The 23577-nt window shown below is 41.6% G+C and overlaps 1 protein-coding gene across 1 annotated transcript in view; it reads left to right on the top strand.

Annotated features, from left to right (window-relative positions):
- Nucleotides 1-657: 657 nt before the first annotated feature.
- Nucleotides 658-23577, top strand: part of klf7b (Kruppel like factor 7b) — a 79823-nt gene continuing 56903 nt past the window's right edge. Inside the window, exon 1 of the mRNA XM_007547239.2 lies at nucleotides 658-1253. Within this exon, the coding sequence (XP_007547301.1) occupies nucleotides 1152-1253 (102 nt within the window). The 5' untranslated portion in view covers nucleotides 658-1151. The remainder of the gene's footprint in view (nucleotides 1254-23577) is intronic.

The following is a 23577-nucleotide window of genomic DNA, read 5'->3' as shown; positions in this document are numbered from 1 at the left end:
TATATATATGTATGTGTTCATAGTGTGGGGAAGGGAAATGAATAGATAAAAAAAAACACGTGCTTTTGTTGCATTATTTTCACTCTCAACAACAAAAATAAAACCCTCTTGTGAACTGAGCAGGAGGGCGGACTGAGCCGAGCTCTTCCTCCCACGGAGTCGCTGCTCTCCACGCAGGACGTAACCACAGGAAAACCACACGAGGGATCTGAGCTGAGGCGCTCGCGCCTTCCAAAACAACAACGCAGCACCTTTTTTTTTTTCTTTGATTACCGCCGCCATCACCGCTGCTTCTTCTTCTTTTCTTCTTCTTCTGACTCTCACCTGCAACTTTCCGCAGATTCACACTTTCGTCGCGCACGCCGCAGCAGCCGACTTCCCGCTTCTCACCCCTTTGCCCGTGCAGCCTGTTATGACTGAGAGAGGAATGCTGCTGCTTTTATATAGGCCTCTAAAAATAACTCACCCCTTCGCTGCCATCTACAGCGAGACCGACGTCCCCGCGCAGCCAATGGCGCGGCCGCGTCCCTCAAAGCCCCGCCCACTCCCTCTGTCTCAGCGCCTCCTTAATTGGACAAGAGTGACATCATCAACCCCATTTGCCTTATAAGGTCACGCATGAAATTGAGTGACAAGGTGGCACCGCCTCTCTCCCTCTCCCCCCCCTCCTCCTCCTCATGAACTCCCGTCCGCTTCTCCGCGCCGGGGTACAGTCTGCTGCTGGAGGAGCAAACCTGGCAACCTGGCAGCTTCGGACGGAGCCCGATCGGCAATCTGGCAATGCGGAAATAGACCTGGCACCCCCGGATTGAGGAGAGAAGGCGTGACAGAGCGAGCTGGAGGAGTAGAGAGAGAGAGAGGAGAGAGAGAGAGCGGGGATTGCGCTGACAAAGATCAAATAACACACACTTTCTACCCACGTTGCCGTTTCTCGATTTTTTTTAAAGTGCTCAGGTGCGCGCTCGTCTGCACCAGCTCGCGCTTTTCCTCCAGCTTTTTTTGTGGTTTGTTTTCTCCACTCTGAGAAAGAAAGAGGGGGAATAAAGAAGAGGAAAGAAGAAGTGCGTTTTTAATCGCCTCTATTCCGGACTTCTTTACTTTGCCTTCTTTTTTTTTTTTTTACCCTCTCCCCTTTCCCTTCCTCGTCAACCATGGATGTTTTGGCGAATTACAGTATTTTCCAGGAACTCCAACTCGTCCATGACACTGGTTATTTCTCGGCGATGCCTTCCCTGGAGGAGAACTGGCAGCAGGTCAGAGATGATGCGCTTTTTATTTCTTCTTCTTCTCCTCCTCCCGTCTCCTCTTTTAAAAACAGAAACTGAAATAAAATGTCCTGAGTTCGCATGTTTGATGTTTTCTGTGCGGGTTTTAAAAAGTGTTTTTTTTTGCATTAGGAGGGGAGTCGCTGCTGAGCCCCGTGTTAGTTGCGTCTTTTTTTTTCTTTTTCTTTTTTCTTCTCTCGCTCACATGGAGCACCGCGAGGTCCGCTGACAGGAGAAAAACACACGCACACACACACGCAGGGGAAAAGGAAGGGGGAGGATACATCCATACGCACCAATGGCACAGACTGGCAACGTTTAAAGAGAGGAGAAAAGTGTGCAAAAAAAAAAAGAAAGAAAGAAAGAAAGAAGGAACGTGTCCGTGATCCTTCAGAGCAGCTACTAGAGGCTTAATTAACTTCCCCTGATCATTAATGTGAAAGCAGGAGCATGACGCTGTTGCTGCTAGGATCCCTTCAGCGTTTAATCCACCCGGAATTGATGCGCAAAACTCTCCAGAAGCAGGTGGTTGAGGTTGGAAACGCTGTTCCTGCTATAGATTCTGATAAACGACGTTAATTAATGAATAAAATAAAATAAAATAAAATGGCTCCCTGAAATTGCTGCAAGTACAACTGCAAGTTTTTTTTGTTTTTTTTTTTTTGTTTTACGTATGTGTCTAGTAGCCCTTCATTTTCAGAAACAGACTCTTTGGGAGGGGGTTTTCTTCTCACCTTGGAGCCCTTCAGAGCGTAAAAGGCTTTAGAGAATTTTTTAAATTCTGTTAAATTTAAATGTACAGAATGTTTTAATAATATAATATATTACAGAAACTAAATTTTTTACAGTTTCTGTATAAAAAAATTGCAGTTTTTACAGAAACTGTAATTTTTAATTCCAGTCAAAGATTCTCAAGTGGATTTAGATCCGGGCTTTGACTGGGTTATTTTAATGAATGAATCTGATTTGGTGGACTGTGGGCTCCATAAGCAGCTTCCTCTGTCCATAAGGCTGAGTAAGCATTCCCACAGCATCATTCTTCCATCGCCGTGCATCACCATGGGGACGGTGTGTCCATTGTTATGCGCAGTGCTAGTTTTCCTCCTCTCAGAACCTTTTTTATGTTGGACATGAAGTTCAGGTTTGGCCTCATCTGATTAGACTGCCTTCGTCCTCATGCTAGCCGTGTCCTTGTTGCTACGGCAAACAGCAAACTGAGCTCCTTACGGTTTTCTTCATGCCCGTTTTGGACGCTGAATGGATCACTTCCCTCCAGGATCGTCCTGGATCCGGTTCCGTCTCGTCTTCCTTTCCGTTCTCATCCATTTCTCTCCGCAGCATAATGCTGCCACTGCCATGTGCTACGCTGGGAAGGCGTGCTCAGAGATCCTCCCATCATCAACTCTGATCAGTCAGAGGAAACAGCTGAACATAAAGGTGGAGACGGCAACTTCTGGTGACCGGCGACTTTGGTTGCGTTGCGATTTTTGTCATTTAAAAAAAAAATTAAATTAACAAGCTGTAACTTATTGAGTGAAAGTGACGGCGCGGTGCCGACGTGAGAGTAGAATGACTGTGAAAGAGAAGCAATTTCCGCGTTCTTGGTTCCATGCTGATGGTGATGGGGTGGTGGTGGTGGAGAGAAATGTGCGTGTTTTTCTCCTGGAGGCTGATGCTGCTCTTTGTGTGACTGATGTGATCAATAGGAGAGTCTGTCAGCCTGGTATGTTTGGGATTATCCTCCGAGACACAAAACACACAAGCTGTAGGAGATGGACACGTGCCTAATAGGAATTGACTTTTTCTTAAATAATACATCCACACCTGCCACTGTTTGTTTGCAGATAATGCTGCTGAATAATGCATGTCAGCCACCATGACATTCAGCTGACAGTGCAAGTTAGGCTGCAGACTGCTTTATAACCCACCATTTAGGCACTCGGATCTCCCTCCGTTATGTTCATGTCGAACTGTTCACCCGCTTGATTGGGACCTGGTTTCATTTCGAACGGTTCATTGTTGTCAACTTGAGACAGATCGTATGAAGCCACGTGAATCCAGCATCTTTCCTGGGCCTGTTGTATAGCATCCCATCTCCTCTGGATTGTCAGTGTGTGTGTGTGTGTGTATGAAACATGGAAATTGTTGCAGTGTTGGATGAAGCAGAAACTACATGTTTCCTCTCAAACCAAATAAGTGCTGCTTCATCCTGGTTTTAGTGCAAACGGCTCACTTTGCTACCATTTTTCCCCCCCTCATTTATGTTAATTGTTTAGTTGTGTAAACAATTATATTAGGTGTAATTAAAAAAAAAATTAAATTAACGGGTTTACTTTCAGTTTGGAGTCTTATGTTACAGACACTGAATGCATATCTTAAAAAAATTACGTGCATATTGCTGCTACTTCACTACAAATTAGTGATTCAATAGATTTCATAGTTTCAAGGTTGATTAATGATTAATCCCACAATAGTTGCTATAGCAACTCTAATAAATAGCTGTGCATCCTGTTTGAGAGCCATCTGGTGGCCATGTTTTTAATCAGGCAAACAAAATAGACACTAAATGTCACTTAACGTGTGTCCATTGTCCGTTGAGGTGACCGAGTAGTAGGATCGGTCCATGATAGGACAAGACACACAGGACTGACGACCATGCACACACACGCACACACACACACACACACACGCACACACACACACACACACACACGCGCGCACACTTACATGTTTAGAGAGACCATTTAACCTGAGAGTCGTGGATTATGAGAGGAAGCCGAAACATGTAGGGAGAAACCAGGCAAGGATTCAAAACCAGAACCTTCTTGCTCTGAGGCAGCTGTGCTCCCAACTTCTACTTAGTTAAAAAAAAGAAATGGTTTATCCAGAAAACCTTTGTCACTTCCAAAAAATCCAAACCGGGTTTAGAACAGAAATTGGTGCAATAACTGCATGTTTAGCCGAGCCTGACTTGGCACTTAGCCTGGCTTAGCTAGGCTTAGCCATCTGTGTCAAAAGAGCAGGAGCATTAGAACCAAGATTATTTATAGTCGTAGACTTAGGTTTAAAGTAATGTAAACATTTGACGTTTCTGACTAGAGGTAACATTATTGTTCTTTAGCAGCCTTGCCAGAGTCCTGACTTGCATTGAACTAATGGAAACTAAAGATTAGCTGGTGATGGAAAGGAAGCCTTCTCCTCCCAGTGACTTGCTGCTCATCTCCACAGATAAATGACAGACGGTTATCCATCAAGCTGTTTAGTTTGAAAACTGTTTAATTGGTTTTCTTATTAGCTTCTTTTTCTCGCAGCATTTGAAATAATATCCTGCTTGGTTCGAGGAAATGCTTATTACATTAGACACATTGCAGAGACAAAGAGAGAAAGAGAGAGAGAGAGACAGAGAGAGAAAGAGAAAGAGACTTCTGTCCATTCTCAATACACTTATTACAGGTTTGCTTACTTTGCAGATAGCTAAGGAAATGCTTAGCTAGAAATACCAAGATGTCTTCCTGGCAAGAAAATTGTAATATTTTAGTTAGATTTGAAGGCAGAAAGCAACTAGCTTCTAATGGATACCATTACTTGACCTGAATTGCTTGTTTAGAGTAATTCCATTGGTTTATGGCTTTGCTAATAAGATGTTTGTGCTAAGTTAGGCTGACAACGCTCTGGAAGGCCCTCTGCAGAAAGACGAGACTGCTTTTCAGAAAGCCACCGCTTCATCCCGCTCTTTGTTTCTGTCGGCCGGTTTTTAAATAAATCCTACATTTTAGGAGTCAAGCAGATTTTGACTTTTATTTTCCTCAGCGTTGAGCATTTTCCAGTTTTGAAGTGTGGAATATTCTTTTTTTCTTTTTTCTTCGAATGCGTCTGCTCTAGCTGCGACACAGACAGAAACCTGGCACACCCGCAATTTTTCCACTCTTGTTCCTTCTGTCTCTCGCTATTCCCTCATTTACTCCATCGCTCATAGGCTTACAAACAGACACACACACACACACACACACACACACACACACACACACACACATGCTTGGCTGGCATGCACTAATGGAAAGCTAAGGTCTGGCAGGACTCATCCCGCCACTTTCGACAGTAATTGGCCGTTTGCTGTCAGATGGACAGAACCACACACACACACACACACACACACACCCATGCACACACACACACGCACGCAGTCAGACAAACAACACGCACGCTCAGGCAACCTGATTTGTGGCTATCATTTATCTGTCCAGGCTTTGTGTCCTCATACAGCCTTTTATCAGCTGCTTTGCATCGTGGTAACAGAAGCAGGGAAAACAACACCCTTTGTCTTACCTGCTTGTCATTTTTGTTGCATTTGATGGCGTCCTGTGTGTAATTGCAGCATCTTTCTGCATTAGGACTGAAGTGATGGGCTGTTGGGGGGGTGGATCTGTGCGCCTGTGCGGAGTGGTCAAGGATCAAACTCAGACTTCCCAATTAGGAGTAATCCATTTATTCCACAGCAGAGCCGCTCAGAGGTCTGATGAAAAACAGAGGGAAGTAGAGAAAGCGAAAACAGAGGGATGTTGAAAGTGTAATTGAAGTAGAGGCCACGTTTTTTTTATGCGGATGTTGTGGAGCTGCATTTACAGGCTGCGTGTGTGTGTGTGTGTGTGCGTGTGTGTGCGTGCAAGGTTTGCAGGTATCTATTTAAAAGTGTTGCGTTGCTTTATTCCGGCTGACTCGAATATCTTTTTCTCATCTTGTCTGCTAGTTTACATGCTGTGTGTGTCTGTAGTTCTTTTCAGGCGTATTGATTTATTTGCTGTGGAGTCATTACAGCACTCTGCTAGACCAGCCAGTTCGGTGTTACAGGGAAACCTGGCCTGCTTTTGTCCAGGAAAAAGGCTACAAGCCTAAATCTGTTTCTTCACTGCAATCGGACAGTGTGGTAGCGCAAGTGGTAAAAAACCCCCCAAAAAAACAACAACCAGTATCCGGTCTTATCCGGTTCTGTTTTCCAGTAAAAGAAACGCTCACATATTTCCAACACGTGCGATTTTTTTTTTTTTTTAGAAGTGGGAAAAGTCCCTTTTGTCTGTCCTTTTAGGTACAGCTTGTTATCGTTTGGGGCAACAATGTGGCAAGCTGGCGGCTGAGCGTGGCTCGTAATAAAAAAACAATATTAAATTAAAATGTTTTATGTTTATTCAACCAGGAGGTGTGTTTCTGACTGGAAATGACTCACACACACACACTGTATCACTTCTCAGACTTCCCAACTACTTTTATGTGCGTTTTATGTTGAAAAAGGTTCACGCAAGCCTTTAATGGTGTTACAGCAATCAAAGTTATATTTCCCGAGTAGATTTTCTTTCTTGTATTTTTGTCATCACCCTAAACTTTAACTCCACAGATTCTCTGAGAACGCCTCGGCTGCTTCACGACGCTGATATTACTTCCAGCGAGAAGAAACGTGTTGCTAAAATTAGAACCTTGCGGATGTATAGGACATTTTGTGCTTAACTGGGTATTTGGAGTGTAATAAATGCAGTGATATATTTACATAATGTTCACAGTATTTTAACAGCTTGAGGCAGAAAGCTGTGCAACAGTCTGGGGGGGCAGGGAGGGGGGGTTGTGCTTTTAATATTACGGTACAGTTTGCATTGAAAAAGTTTGAGAGGGTTGAACCATGTTCCATGTTTCTAAAAACAGACCCAGGAGAGAAAATCGTCGGACGTTACAGAGATGCTTCTACAGCCAACCTTAAAAATATATATATATATTCTAAATTTGCTAAAGCTAAAAGTCTTTCCAGCCTCATGAATGCCATTTCTTTAACTTTCCTCTTTCGATTCCTGTAACTTTCTTTCTCTTTGAACTGGATTCCCGTCAACACATCTTAGGGCTTTTTAAGGTCGACGCAAAAAAAAAAAAGGCTAAAAACTAGACGTGCTGTATTATTTACTATTATTATACACCAGATAAGACTTATAAGCAAACACAATAATGACAATTAAAAAAAAAAACATATTCAAAATGGAGTTTTTACTCGTACATCCTGTGTTGTTTTCTTATAAAGCATAAAAGAAAGTTAAAACTCCTGTCTGCTTGTGTTGCAGCAATAAAAACATCCAACCAAACCACATAATTATTACAGATCTCTGACAGAACAAGGCTTACAGATCTCTAAAGTAAATAAAAATAAAACAAACCCCAGTAAACCAGTCGAGTATCCAAGCTGCAGAATACGCTTGCAGGCTGTGCAGCTACTCATGCGTACCGTCTGCTTTTTTTTGCCCTCCTTCTCATCTCCTCTGCAACCTGTTGACCTGCTGCAGTGACCACTGCCTGAACTGTTTTCTCTCTCTCTGTTTCTTTCTCACTCTGTTTTCCTCTCTCACTATCTGCCCACGGCTTGAGGCGGGCTCGGGGAAGTTTGACAAGATAATGAATTGCCATGCATGCTGCAGTTTTTCACATTTCACAGCCCAGTAACTCTGGGGATGGAGTGAAGGGTGGAGGGGTTTGAGGCGGGGACGGAGGGAGCGCTTGGTAAGAGGAAGAGGACAAGAGATGCCGAAAAACACCAGCAGACACAATAAAAGCCCAGATTGAAGTTAGTCAGAAAAGACGAGACTTTTGGTCCTTTTCTCTCTTTCTGCCCTCCTTTTGGTGTGTGTCTCACAGTTTGCCCCGGGTTGACACACACACACACACACTCACACACACACACACACACGCAGTTATGTAATTGTCTGCGGAGCACAGCTGCTTTGTCATAGTCACAGCAGACAAAAAAAAAAGATGAAGCTGAGGGAGAGAAACAAAAGAATGGAGAGAAAAATATTGAAGTGTGAGAGAGGTGAAAGAGGTCGATGAATAAAGCTTCTCTTCATGTGATGAGAGAGAGAGAGAGACGGAAATGTGGCTCTTTTTAAACGTGGGAAAATGTTCTTTCATCGAGTGAACTCGAACTTTACTCCAGTGCTCTCGTGTTGCGTAAAGCAATACATATTTTAAATTAGAATTACAGAAATTCACCGTTGATGTCTCTGAACATAATTCTGGATTTCTGTGGGCATTTTCTCCTTTAAATGATGCACTTCATGTTGTTTGCGCTGCGCTTCCAAGTTATCAAAAATCCGCCACTTTTTGCTGGGTCTTTGGATGGTGGGATTGCTGAATCGGTGTTGGAGACGAGTAGAAAACATTCGTTGGAACCTGGAGAGCAGCCCAGGAAGGAAGTGACTGCAACCATGTTGATCTTCAGCGTCGTCCGAGTTGAAGCGCGTCGGTTGTGATAATCCTGGAGAAACCTACTTCGAGCAACAGTGACGTTTAAGCTCTTTGTTGGATTTTGCTAATTTCACACCAGTGAGACGAGTCCAGTCGTTTATTTTTCGACATATTTTCATTGATTGCGTCGATACAGTTCGCGACGCAGTTGTCTCCGGTTCTGTTTCCTGCCCTGGGCAATTTGCTGCATGTCTTCCCCTTCTTCCTGCCCATCTACGTTTGAATGAAAGCCTCAAGTGTCACCAAAAAAAAAAACCCCAAAAAACTTCAAAAAGTGGCACAGATGCATCAAATTACCCAGGAACATGTCTTGAGATGATATCTGGGATGCTAATGCGTTTGTTGCCACACTGCTGCTTGTAATCTTAAGACGGCCTCCATATGCACAGCGATGTCAGAATTTCTCAGCAGCGAGTAGAGCTGGACAATATCACACAAACATGCAAATGAGTTTATTTGTAATATTCCTGACTTCTTTTCAGTTCCTTCAACACTCTTTGTGAGCGTTAGCATCTCCAGCTCAAAAATATATGCTTGGTTTTTCAAGCATATTATTAGACTAAATGCGTGATGCTTTAATATAACACTAAAACTGTATTTCATATTGTTTGATTGCGTTATTGCACACTTTGACAAAGTGACGTGAACTGAGGTTTGCTACATTGTGCTTCTCAGAGGTAGAAAACCGTCTGGAATCCAAAGTTTTAATTAGGAAAGTTGGAGCTTCCTCTCCAACACCGACCATCCAAATCCAATATGGCCGCTCATGTCTTCAGTAACTGGTTTGCACTTCCAGTGATTCAGATCTCCTCTCATTAGTCGCCCTGCGTAGTAAAGAATAACTGGTTGCTGCAGAGTTTGGATCGCATAAAACGTGGAAAATTGCATTTACGCGGCTGACGTCGCTGGTTGTAGTTAGATGAAGGTTTTAGACTTTTAAGGTAAATGAAATTCTGAACTGAAGTTTCTTCATTAGCCAAAAAAAAGAAGAAAGAAATAATTATTATAAAGAATTATTTGTCATTGATGATCCTTGTTGAAAATATTTATCCATTCCCTTTTCTTTTCTTTTTTTTTTTTTTTTTTGGATTATGAGGTAAAGACGCCGTTATTGTCTTCAGCTCATAACTTCCAACCGCTCGCGTCAAAACCCGCTGACGGTGTCCTGGGAGCCCGTGATTCAGTAAGTGAATAAGGCAGAGATTAGATAAGAAACGGAGCAGTCAGACTGAAACGGCAGGAAGGCAGAACAAATGAACTGCACTCGTGATGGAGAGAGAGAGAGAGAGAGAGAGAGAGAGAGAGAGAGCTTACGCTGTGAAAGCTATAGTCCTGATCTTTCAAGATGAGTGCCTTTCTCCAGCTCTATTCACCACGGAGCCCGATTACTACAGTTTATAAGGAGATTTACTCATTCATCTCTGCGTGCTCGGAGCGCACACGGGATATCTGTTATTGTGAAGCGACTCGTCCTAATAGGTCTCATGTGGTACTGATTTACCACGTTTTTTTTTCTCTTTCCAACCAAAAAGCCCCGCATTTTAGGAACTGTGCCGTTCTGGTTTACAACCTGCTGTTTGATACAAAAAAAAGAAAGAAAGAAGGATGAATAAATAGTGTCAGTTCCATCACATCTCAGGGAGACGGATATGTTTAGCTCTGCTTATCTTAAAAACTTGTTGCAGGGCGACGAGTGCTGTTGGAGCGAAGAGAGAATAGAAAACGACATTTTGTTAGCATAGATTGTGGCTAATAATGGCTTTTAAGGGTTTAATTGATCAGTTGGCTATTTTGGCGCCTGGGGTCGGGGATTGATTTAGACTAAAAAAATAAAAAATAAAACACGAAAAACGGATTACCTAAAGAAGCGTGGCGTTTTTAGAACAATGGGAGGAAAAGCTTCTTCCCCCAGCAGTTTACAATGATTCTCCATCATGTTGCTAAGAATTTAAAACTGTATTTATTTTTAAAACAAAACACCCAGCAGTGTTCAATTTATTCACTTTCATTATCAGCAGTCGGGGCTGTGATCACAGGCTCAGGTGTGTCGAGTCTTTTTTTGTCTCCACATCCTGCTGAGCCAGTGTTTGCGGATCAATTGGCTCGGGGATGAAGCCTTGTGACCTGGCAGCCGTCCAGACCCTCCCTCTGCTCCCCCCTCTCTCACCCCAACATCCCTTTTGTCTGGGAACAGTTGAAATTTGCACGTTTTAAAGGTAAGATGTGTTAGCAACTCAGGCTAACGTGGAGCAGAGGAGGTTTTGTACTCCGTTGGAGCTGGAGCGCTGATGGAAACGCAAACAAAGTCGACGTAGGATGTGCTTCCTCTCTCCACTTCTGCTTCCTCTCTTTTGCAATTGCAAGAGCAGAAATGCTTCCAAAACACGTAGTTGGTTGTGAATTTATCTTTGGAGAACACACAGCTTTACTTTCCCCACTGCTTGTGTGCATTTTTCTTTTTGTAGAGCCGATGAAGAGGACGGCTTCGTCTGCGATTTTAATATTTAAGCCCCTCTGTGTGTGTGTGTGTGTGTGTGTGTGTGTGTGTGTGTGTGTGTGTGTGTGTGTGTGTGTCTGATGAGATCATTCAGCGTGCAGAGGATGTTGCACACCATGAATGTGCAACATCCTGTGTTTGTGTGTTTGTGTGTGTGCAGTAGCTTGTCAAGGCCAACAGGACACACACGTGCTCTTTCCATTATCTTCAAATCTGTCCAATAAGACGAACCCAAACTATCACAAACACACAGATCGATTCGACTGTGACTGGAAAGGAAAACCTGTAAGGTTTGGTGAGGATACAAAGCATTTTGTTTTCAGTCTCAGAGGAAAAAATAATACAGGAGCGTTCCTATAAAGTTGTGGCTGCTGCTCAGTTTACAGCTTATATAAAGTCCAGCTTTCCTTCACCATCTGGTGGCTCTTTAACGGCGCAGCCATTCAGCGTCCAGCTGTCCGCTTCATGAGACAGGCAAACATTTCCTGGTCAACAGTTGTGATAATGAAGCAGGAGTTTTCTGTGACGGCCTTGAAAAGTAATACAACTTCCAAACCTGTTTTTGTCGTACAAGCAAAATTCCTTTGAGTTCTTGAAAGTTTGAGGAAAGTTTGCCATGACTTGGCTTGATGGGACAGTTAAATCCCTGCTAAAATAAGATGCTAAAATAAACGGAGGGCAGTGTTTGAACCTGAAAGGTTTTAGACTCCTCGTCTTCTTCAAAACCAATTGGACCTCCGTTATAAAAAACAATCACTAGTCGGATTACTGTACAAGAATATGTAAATTTCTCATATTCTGCCTTCTCTCAACAGTAAAATTGCGGATGACATCCGTTCCAGATCCGACCTCTGATTCTGACACATCTTTGGTTTTTTGGGGTTTTTTTTAACTAAAATATATTAAAGACTGAAATAACTCTGAACTCATATCCACTTGATGTGAGTCAGTTTCAATTAAAAAAGTCAATAGAAATATAATACATATGTCCTACATCTGTTTGGTTTTAAAACAATAATTTAGACTTCAATAAAACTGAAGACAGTCAGTCAGGTTAATAATCTGTGTTTTAAATGCTGTGAGGAAGTTTAACGGTTTTATTTGCATTTATTTGCGAACTCAGGTTCCAGGTTACGGTGCCCCCTAGGGGACATAGAGGATGTTTTTTTTTCCTCTTCACACTCGCAAAAAAATACTGATCAGTTCATGCGGCGTAGTTGAATACTGAAAGTCATCACACATCCATCACACTTTCTGCTATTATGTAAGGTTTTTTCATGTGCTAATATCTGAAGTTTTATATCTTTTTCTTTAGTTAATGCACCACAAACCTAAGATATAAACAGAAACTCTTCATAAGTAGGAAAGAAGAACAAATACATCCAAACTATTTGGACTGTTTCTGAGTTATTATGCCAGGGTAATAAAATCATCTGACAGTTTTGATTGTGTCTTTTTGTGCTGGTCTGAATGGTTTAAAGTTTTCACGTGCATTTCCATCTCAACATGACACAAACAGACATAAACACGCAGTGAATAAATCGATTTTCAATCAGTTTTTTGCACCAAAGAGTTGATAATAATAAAAACATTTTCACGGAGGCTCTTCAAATGTGTATATATTTGAAACTTTAAACTGGCATTTGTATACAAAAGAGACCAGCAATTATTGCAGTGAGCATATTGCGGTAACGCAAAAGAGCATTTTTCCCCACGTCCTCAAGGGGGCGCTGAACCAGGTCAGTCTACCTTTTCGTCTCTTCCTGGTAGACAAACCGTTTCGTACTCATGTATCCAATTGTGCATCTTTGTAGTTAAGTGTTTTAAGTAGCAATTCAACAACTCAGTTGTCATTTCTAAATACATTCTCCAGTATTTTCATAAGTCTGTGTGTAAGACTCACTTATTTTGGCTTTGTTTCTCCTCGGAGTGACCTTCCACAGGTTAGCGTCAGCCGATCTCCTCACATGAATCTCCCCCCACGGCAGACGGCTGCTGGAAAAAGTTAGGAGGGGAAAAAAGAAAAAGAATCAAAATGATAAAGGTGAAGGAGGCGAAATGAGCATCCATCATCTGTACCCGCTTGTCCTTGCAGAGTCACAGGGGGAGCTGCTGTCTGTCCCCAGCAGTCACTGGCCGAGAGGCGGGACACGCCCTGACAGGGTTGCCAGTTCATCTCAGGCCAACACGCACGCACACACGCACACACACACACACACACAGGACACTTTCTACAGAGACCAATTAACCTAATAGTCATGTTTTTGGATTGTGGGAGGAACAAGGAGTACTTCGTACAGCATGCTAACTCCGTACAGTCACCCCAGATTGGGATTCAAACCCAGGACCTTCTTCGGACAAGTGCAGTATCAAATGCTGCCATAACACGTCGGTTTCTTTTTCGTTTTAATTCAAGCAGGAGTCAAAGTTGCACCGTAAGTGTGCCTGCATGAAAGCTCGTTGTGGAGAGGTTCCTTTGGGACGTCGGGCTGTGAGACGAGCTGCGCACGGCGGCGCTACAGCGAAGCTGTGACTGTGACAAATGAGACGGAGTTGCAGAGCAGCCAAAGCGTTGCTGCTGCATTATAGTGCACCTTTATTCAGGCACGATTGCGGCGCGTGTTCAGAGCGGGACGGTAAATGGGTCAGATGCGCTGGAGGAGAATGACCTTGGGAATTTTGGCCTGCTTCTCTTCCTGCCTCTGCAGATGCATGCCTTTACGTCAGGTTGGGGAGGAAAAGGCGGCGGCTGACAGAAACAGAACCTCCTCCGCCTCCTTCCTAAAAAATGTTACCTCTGAAAATACAGCACATAGTTTCCTTAAGGTATCTCAACTTTTTTTGACTTATAGTGAGCCCTGAAAGTTTTCTACACCAAGCTTTACGAAATACCTTTTCTTCCTGATCTCCAAATATCTCTGAGTGTTTTGTGTGGCTAAAAACTTGGGTCATTTATAATCTTTGGGCCACAGTCAGTCAGGCCATTTCAGGTATTTTTCATAATCAAAACTCCTGAACCCGGCCAGCTGTGGACAAGAAGATTTCTTTTCATTGTCTGGCTCAGTGGTGTCTTTCTTGGTGGACGGGGATATTTGGGTCGCCAGCTATTTTAATCCATTATGTTGCCAGGAATACCTGAGGGAGTGTGCAAGTGCTGCTGTGTTTGTGTGTGTGTGTGTGTGTGTGTGTGTGTGTGTGTGGATAAGTGCATTTCGGCTCTGAACTCATCGCCAAGTGTGTTTGAACAAGTTGCAGAGGAGAGTGCAAGTTAGAAGTGCAGGAAAATGTGATATTTTACTAATTGCAAACACATCAGAGTTTTTTTTCTTCTTTTTTACTTTGACAATGTTTAAGTAGCTTTTACTTCTGTTTACTGGAGTCTTTATTCTTTAAAAAAAAACAAAAGGACTGTTTCAGACAGCAGGTGACTGTTTTTCCTTCTTTTTTTGTTGTTTTATCAGCGCATAAAGCCGTTGTTCATTTGATCAAACCGTGCACATGTCATCATCAACACCATGTTTCTGTTGTTTCTTAGGTGACAGCACAAAGAAAAGGTAGTGATTAAAAATAAATGCGATGCCGTCGTACGCCGCCTCTCCCTCCTCCTCTTCCTCCGTCCGTGATGTTACCCGGAGAGACGCTGCTTTTCCTCGAATGCATGATAGTTTACATGGTTTTTTTTAAGCTGTCATCTTGAGTTTCCTACTGACATGGCACAGTAGAGCTAAGAAAAAAAACTAAATAAACAAGCATCCAAATCCAATCACCAGCCGATTTACAACAAAAACAACAACAACAAAAAAAACCCAAGAAATACCTTTTTTATTTTTGATTTTATATAAAATATAAAAATGAGATTAAAAAGAGCTGCTTCCACTGTAAATCAGTGTAAATACCTCTGTTATTGATGCAGTAGTCGTACTATTGTACTTCCTTTCTATGCAAGTAATTGTCCTAAACTTGTTTTAAACTTATTAGAGTTTTTGGTTTTGCGAAAATCTTTTACATGTCAACTTTAATACCTGAAAAAATAATTGAAATATTTCAAAGACAAATGAATTGTTTTGAATAATAAACGCTTTAAATATGACTTCCCCGATGGGATGGACAAATGTCCTGTAAGGATGCAGATTTATTGCAACCATGGAAACTGTACAAGATGTTTTCAAATCCCAAACATTATTTTTTTATTTATTTATCTTTATAACTATTGATTCCACAAAATCAGCAATAAACATCACTATTTTTAAAAAAAATAAGAGTAAAAGCTGATATTGTGGCCTGTTTGGGGATAGACTGCATCATTAAAGTCGCTCAGTTTTTTTTTGTTTTTTTTTGTGTGTTTTGCTATCTTTGCCAACAAATAGCAAAATGGATTTTTAAACACTTTAACTATTGTTATAGCAGAACATCGCGCCGAGCTTGTAAGTCGTCATATCTCCCGTCCCTTTCATCTGATTTAAAATCGTTTCTAGACCGCCTTACAAACATGAGATCATGCGACCCACGATGCTGCAGCTCGAAGGTCGCAGGCACAGACAAAGGAGCTTTTTCACAATTACGCACATTAGACTGGACATGGTCTCGGTTTCCTTCTGGATGATAAGCAAATGTCCCTTTGATGCCAATTGTAAACACAACGTTATTTTGTTATTTATTTATTTTTTTTCTTTTTGTGCGAGTGCATGCCTGTGGGAGACGGGAGCCGTCTGAATTATTAAAGCGTGAACTGCCAGAGTGGAGGAGAGTGTTTCTTTTTTACCCCCAAGACTTTCATGCAGAGACGGTTTCATCTGCAAATGCGCAAACAGACACACACACACACACACACACACACACTCTCTCTCTCTCTCACTCACACATCGAGGTTGCATGACTCATGCAGCCACCTGCTTTGCTTTCCAGCAAGGCCGATGAGATCAGTGGCTTCCTCAAAATACCAAAACCTCTGGAGGTACAGAAGACAGAAGGCAACCCTTGTGTGTCTGAAAAGAAAGGAGAGAAGGTGTGATGACGATGGCTGCCTCCCAGGAGTCTCTCTCTCACACACGCACACACACAAAATCTGGTGCACGTTTCCTTTTTAGGATTTTCTTGTAGTTAAATTAAATGCCTGTCACACAAACCCTCAGTAATGTGTTGAATCAGCAGCTGGACGATGAAGCCTTTAAAAGTTCTTTTGGCAAAAATAATAATATTAATAATGATAATTATGGGCTGCAACATAGAGAAGATTATCTGCCCAACCAAATAATTTTTTATCAATGAATATCTGCTGTTTGCGGATCCTAATCCTCTTCATACAAACCAAACCAGGTGCTCCCATTCAAGGTTTGAAAATGTAGCGAACAGTCCGATTTAGAAAGACATGAAACATACAAACTGCGCCGTGGCTTGAATGCTGAATAAAACATTAAAGCTTCCTGTTATTTGTGACCTTTTTACATGGATGTAAGAAGAGAGGGCCATGTTCCCTGTGAATAACTGAGGACTGAATGTGAATGCATACAATCTAAACAAGATTTTAACCATTTAGCCGCACCACAAAAAGTCGTTTTGTGCTCAGAGATGCAGCAGTGGAGACTGACTTACTACCTGAACATTTATTCAAATAAAATAGACATATCTCTCTATCAAAGTGAGCTTCTTCTTCTTCTAAACATTTAGTTTCAGCTCCCCATAAGGTTTTAAACACACGAGGCCTAACATACAGTGGACCCCTGTCACATATTCAACTATTTTTTTATTTTTCTGGGGGACTCCAAATTACTTGTGGAAAATTCATCCACTAGCAGATATTTTTTTGACAGCACATCCTGAAATATTTGAACGAATTTGCGGCTTCGGATCCTAAAATACAGCAATGCTGCTTGGCTAAGATGGTTTCCATTGTGTGGATTAATTCATTGTAAGGTAGATTTGGCAGTTCAGAGCATTTTTTAGTCATTTATGACTTTCATCTGTAAAATGAATAATGAGTATACATTAATACAATGATGTTAGCACATGATGGATTTAAGCTTTTTTTGTTTAAATATTCTTCCTGACTCTTAAATGTTTATTTGGTTTAAATAAATCAAACAAAGCAGAAATGGACTCTTGTCCAGTTAAAGAGAACCAAACTCCTCTGGTGTGAAAGTGCCAAAAAAACAAACAAAAAAAAAAACTCCAAAAAGTTTCCTTCTGTAAAAGCATCAACCAACAACAACGTGATCCTTCACATATTGTGTAATGTCAACATCAGATAAAGATTAGGGGAAACTGAAAAGAAGGATTTTAAAACTATTGTTTCATAGTTTCTAGAAAACAAAGTTCACATGTTGAATCATTACAGGTTTAGTTTATTCTGTGTCCAGGAAGCAAAACAAAAATGTTTGCCTTCAGTCACTGAAGCACAGAAATGAAGAACAACTTCTACCAGGACATTTTAATCAGACCTGCTCAGGATGCGCTTGGTGATATTCCTATCAGTGTCTAGTCTTTATGAAGCTCTAGTGAAGAACGGAAACCCGAACACGCAGCTTCTGAAACATCCTTTGACGTTTTGTTGGAGATTAGATGTTATAGTGCGCACCGCGATAACTCGATTACTGATCCTGATCGTCTAATGGCCCTCTGATATATTTACATTAGTCTATTGGAGACAATGAAGTGAAACGACTGCAACATACAGCCAGGGATCAGCTGCTGTTGCTTTTTAATGGATTGACCCTTTCTGTGCATGAGGTGCATGTGTGTCTGCGTGTGTGTGTGTGTGTGTGTCTGCGTGTGTGTGTGTGTGTGAGAGAGAGATGGAGTGGTGGGGGGATAAAGTGGGGGATGAGGTCATTGTGTTGTGTGAGCATGCGTGACTCTCTTTGGGTGTGTGAAATAAAGGGTGGTGGATGTATAAGTGATGACTTCATTCGTTATGTATTAATTTATGCTTTGACTTGTCCCTTCAGTCGTGTGTGTGTGTGTGTGTGTGTGTGTGTTAACCATTTACGAATGTGGAAAACCAACAGGAGAAAAGCTTTTATTCCAGACAAAAGCCAGTTTGTGTAAAGATAAAATTGAATTAGTGATGCACACATGAATTTGCCAACAAACTTTTTTTTGTTCATCACAAATGAAATGCAGACATGTTCAACAAAACGTGTATAAAAAAACAAACAAAAAAAAAACCCTGAATCTTTTACAGTCTGCAAATGAGTACGCAAACATTTTTTTATATGGATTGTGGAATAAGAGAAAATGTGCTGCAGGTTGTAGTTTTGAATCAAACGGTGCATAGATATTATATCTATCTGATCTTTGCAAAACTAAAAACATGTCCATTAAGCACAACAATCTAAAAATTGATAAAAAGAAAAAACCCATATATTTTCCACATTTGACCCGCTGATGACCGATCACAACTGATCAGGACGACGACGGCTGGTTCCAGTTGTTTTCATTAGGAGGAAAATTGACTAATAAACTTGTGAAACCCTGATCAGTTCATCTTTACAGTAAAAGTGCAGATGCACAGATTGGGTGTTTATGATATTAAAGGGGAAAAAAACTAGAGTTTTTACAAATCTTTCCATGTTTTCCACACAGTATGTCCCAGTGTAAATCAGTCCTCACAGATTAAATTTGAGAAAACATCCAGATTCTCTCCACCACAAAGCTTCATTCATTAGCCGTCCATTTGCAGCCCCCTGCGTTGCTAACAGAAACACCACCTGCGCAACGTCAACCTTAATGTGGTAAAACGTCCTTTATCGGCCAACTGCTAAATGCTGCACTAAGTGACTGTTGTAAACACAAATTAATCAGGAAGCTCACCTTGTTTCAAAAACATTTTAAGAAATTTGTGTGTGTGTTAATGAGGATGGGAGTGTTGTGGATAAAAACAAACCCAGGTCATCTTCTTAGCTGCTTTTTCATAAAAGCTTCTTTTAAAAAATCCTTTTGTATCGTTCTGTTTGACCAAAGTCGTCTCTCGCCGTCCGTTGTTTTACTTTTCAGTTTGTTTCTCTCCGCCAGCAGCCGGCATCTGCCAGGTGAGGCGGTTGGAGTGACGCCCCAGATGGAGGCGGGTCACAGATGTGTCACCAGATGTGGTTTCCAAGTAACGACCCTCCTTTTCACCCAGCCAAAAACACATTCCTTCGGAGTTCCGGCTCAGCGGCGATCGAAGACTTTCCCACTTGGTTGGAGTGTTGATTCAGAGCTCCGCTCTCCGCTTGTCTTTGATCTGTAAACACTACGCCGAGCGGCATCGTCGGCAGGTCAACAGTGTTGTTGACTTTCTGTCTCTGATACGCATCGGCGCGTCTCCCGCACACTTCCTCTGTTATCAGCTCCTTTTCCAGAGAGCAGCGACAGGCTGCAGTGGGAGCGCTCTCAGAAGGAAGGGCCTTTATTCTTTGGGCAGCAAATAAAAAAGACGCAAACATTTTGGAACTGGTCAGTATGATGCCAAACTCGACGCTTCAGTTCAATATTTCTCAAAAATTCTGGGAGAATATGGTTTTATTGAGATTGACGCCAAAATGATTTATTTAAAAAAGAAAAAAAACATTAGCAGAACCAAATTATTAACTTTTTTCTGCCAGTATGAAAAAACAACCAATAAAGCAACTGTTCAGAAAAAAGGACAAAGAAACATAAAGAAACTTCATAAATATGTTGGATTCTTTTGTGTTTTCTGAACAACTTTGGCTGATCCTTTTTTCCATTACTCCCTTTTTTAACTTTTATTTGTCTTCCAGTTTATTTTCTCCTATAAAAACTGTAATTTCCAGTTTGTCGCATTTTCACAACATTAGGCAGTTATGGAAAGTAATTTGGGAATCCTCTGCATATGTTCAAATTTTCAGCATTTAATGACATTTTTACTTGATTTGATGATAAATTAACAATAAATCATGAATAAGTAAACGTAAACGTAAAAGTTTTCTAAAGCTCCCTGAGGCTGTGCAAATACTGTTTAAAAATATGTGACTCAATTCCGTCTCAAAGTCCAGTTTGAACCATAAATAAAATAATCTTGATGCAATGACATTTTTTCCCCTATTGTACCTAATATCACTAATTTGCAGCAAATCAAATTGGCCAAAAGAGGTAATTTTCCAATTTAATTGTTGGTGTAAGAAAATCTCTAACTTCATTACAAGTAAAAACTATTTTGTAATGCAACTAGATTACAGACAGAAAGCTGTTTAATAGAAAACATTTGAAAAGAGAATATCGGTCAACGGAAAGCTCAGATTTATTTGCAGAAGCCCCTGACAGGAAGAGTAACCCCTCTTCATCGCAGCTGGATGTTTTGTAGATTCAGGTTGTCACCTCGGCTCTTTCGCCACGCGGCCTCACCGCTGTAGATGTCTCCTTTAGCGCGCGCTCGGAGCTCGAAGACGCGCTCTGTGGTGTCGCTGCTGACGCAGGTTCGCGCAGAGGAAAGATGACAGCCCCTCTTCATCTTCAGCGTTTTCGCCGGATGACTGCGCCGACCATTTTCCCTGTTTTCTTTTGTTCCGCTCTCCGTCTCACTCCTCCCAACCCCTCGTCACGTCTTTGTCTCAGTGTTGTTCGCCGCGTCGGCTGCCTTTCTTCGTCTCTCTCGTCGCCCTGAGCAGTGGAGATTAGGCTGACACGTGGGGCGCGCGCGCACACACACACACACACACACACACACAATCCGGCGTCGCTTAACAAGCTGTTAACCCCCCATTTATAAGTGTGGCCTGTAAATCAGCTCGGTGAAAGGGAGTGTAATCCCTGCCGGACGATTTAATGGTAATCTCCATATCCTAAATAGATTACACACAAGCGCTCGCGCGCGGACGCACCCACATGTTGTCTGCAGCCCTTCCAGCTGGCTCGAGGAGAACTAAAGCTAAATAAAAATAAACACTCGCTCTTTTTTTAGTCACTTTCTGGGTCATTCAGAGTAGCAGATGCACTTTGTTTTTGTCATAACTTCACACGTCTTTACTTTTTAGTTTTAGGTTGTTTTTTTTTCTTAACCAGAATGTAATGGTTATCTTTTTATAGCCGCCTCGCTTTCATGTGTTTTAATAAGCGACGTTACAAAGTGACAGGTAGCGTTGAGAGTCTGAGGCTGCTGCAGTCATGCGGAGGCCACCGGTAACTTTATATATCTGATTAATTCTGCTTTATTTTTAGCAGCGTCTTAAAGATCTAACAAACAGGAACTTCAAAAACGGTTTCTTCTCTTTCACATCAGGAAAAACTCAGGACAGAATGGAAACGGGCAAAAAACAACAACAACAAAAAAAAGCGATTCGATTCGTCTCCTCTTTCATCCCATCGGTTTTATTTTAATTTCTTTTCACTTTTGCATTGTGGTGTCAATAGATATTCATTCAGTTTGGTCTGGTAGCATTTTTGTGTTTTTCATTCACGTTTTTGGCACCAAAAATAAATAAATAAATTTTAAAACATCTTAAGAGTCTGAAGACACCTTGATGTCAGCGTAGAGTAAATGCTTCAGGACTACAAAAAGAGTCAGAATTTCCTGACATTTGTTCACTTGCGCCGCTCAGCGAAAGCCGTAGTTTAGAGAGAAGCTGCTGCGGATCAAACTGATCTCACTGTGCAAATACATCAGACTGGCAAGGGAGAAGGAAATCTTCATTAGTTGCTCTAAAATCTATTTACCGTCAAAAAAAAGTTCAAAAGAGGCCTTTAAATGAAGTTAACACGACGGGAAAAAAGGTCAACATTTTTGAAGTGAGGCTCTGTTAATGGTTAAAAGCAGCGAAAGTCGTCTGACCTCCATCTTTTCTTTCTTGTTTTTTTTTTAAATATTTTTTTTAACATCCAGGTTAATTTTTCTTAACTTCTCAAGCTTTCAAAGCAAAATGAAAAGCAAAATCAGAGCAAACTTCTCTAAAATGTTGTTCTGAGCTGCTGAGTTGTTTGTATTTTGTGGTTTTATCACAGGGACCTATTGTTACTAACACTGGTGGGCGTGTTTGTTCCTGGTTTGCAACCAGGTAAAATCCTGGAGCGCGTATGACTGCGGTTGTTAAACAAAAATAAAACGCTGCCCGAGCGCAATCTGCACTTCTGCTTAAAAAAAGAGCTTAAAAAGACTGAAATATACCAACACTGACCTCTAATGGATACAAAGTTTGACCTCCTAAACGTGGATCAACACGGTGTCAAACATTCCTCCTACATTTTGGCTTATATTGACAAAACATCACACAAGTTTTACTGCAAATCTTCCATTTCATCACATCCCTAAAGCTGACGGATCTGATGCAGATGTGGTGACCGTGTGGAGTTCAGTGAACTACTTTTCATGTTCCAGTAACCAGTTTGAGATGCTTTGACTGTTCTCTGTTCTCAGCTACAAACTTTGATGTGACTTTTTTGTGCTGCTGTTGCAACATCAGCTTCAGGGCTGGACGCGCAGTTCTCCGCATCCCTCGGTTGTAACGAGTGATTATTTATTTAGTGTTTTAATATTTTAGCTACTGTTGCTTTTTCTGCATCTGGAACCAGTTTGCCCATTTTCCTCTGACTTCTGCCTTCTTGTCCACTGGCTAATTTCTCAAAATGTAAATCTTATGTTTGGTTGCGTTATAAAGATGAATAGTTTCTGAAATTACAAAAAAAAAAAAATCCTAAATTCTTGCACCAACACCACTTTCAAAGCCTCTTAACGTTCCCTTCCTTCCCCAATCTGAATGCATTCGTTTCCTGCAGTGTGAGCGGCTGAATCAATGTGCTTACAGATAATTGTGTACCTAATAAAGTGGCCAGGGAGCGTGGTCATTACCCAGAACTCCACGAGCCGGACGGCCACCTCCGGGATGTTTTTCTCCTGCTTCTGTCTTTGGGTGTGTGGGAAACTTTTAATAAGGCGGCTGTCACTTTCAGCAGATAAATGCATCGGTTCGGCCACACAAACACCGCCAAGAACCTGGAAGGGCTAATTTAACTCCTAAAGAAAAGATTAATGTTTAATGGCTTTTTAGTGGATCGCACAGCAGGGGACGCTGGAAAATAAAGGCTTACTTTGTAATTTAACACTGCAAACAATGAAGCGACCCTGCTGCAGCAGATAAAATCTGTTCGATCTGCTGCGTCGTCGTCGCCGTCGTCTTTCTAGACTCATTTCCTGCTGGGAATCTTACTTGTTTATCTTTTCGACATAAATATACAAGACGGCTCAGTATCAGCGAAGATAAAATGCAATCATAATCACGTACTTGCTTATTAGTATCATCTGCTCTGTCCTGAAGAAAAAACAAAACAAATTTTTCACTCCCTGCGAATGATCGCTTGCGTTAAGTGAACAGTAGGAAACACTGTTGTCGACACTCGTGTACGCCCAGCAGCCATTAAATAAATGTATTCCTCAGATTGCAGGCTGTCAGCAATACACCAAGAATACATCAGGGGTAAGAGTCAGCATGTGTGCTCTAGTTAGCTGTGTGTCCTTCCAGCACACACACACACACACACACGCAGACCCTGAGCGCCACAACGTTGACATCATATATAAACACCATCATCATGCAGAACATCATTTAACAG

This window comes from Poecilia formosa, unplaced genomic scaffold (genome assembly GCF_000485575.1).
Source record: "Poecilia formosa unplaced genomic scaffold, Poecilia_formosa-5.1.2 Scaffold19, whole genome shotgun sequence".
Taxonomy (NCBI): Eukaryota; Metazoa; Chordata; class Actinopteri; order Cyprinodontiformes; family Poeciliidae; genus Poecilia; species Poecilia formosa.
The sequence above is the reverse complement of the archived record's forward strand: the minus strand, read 5'-3'. Positions and strand labels throughout refer to the sequence as shown.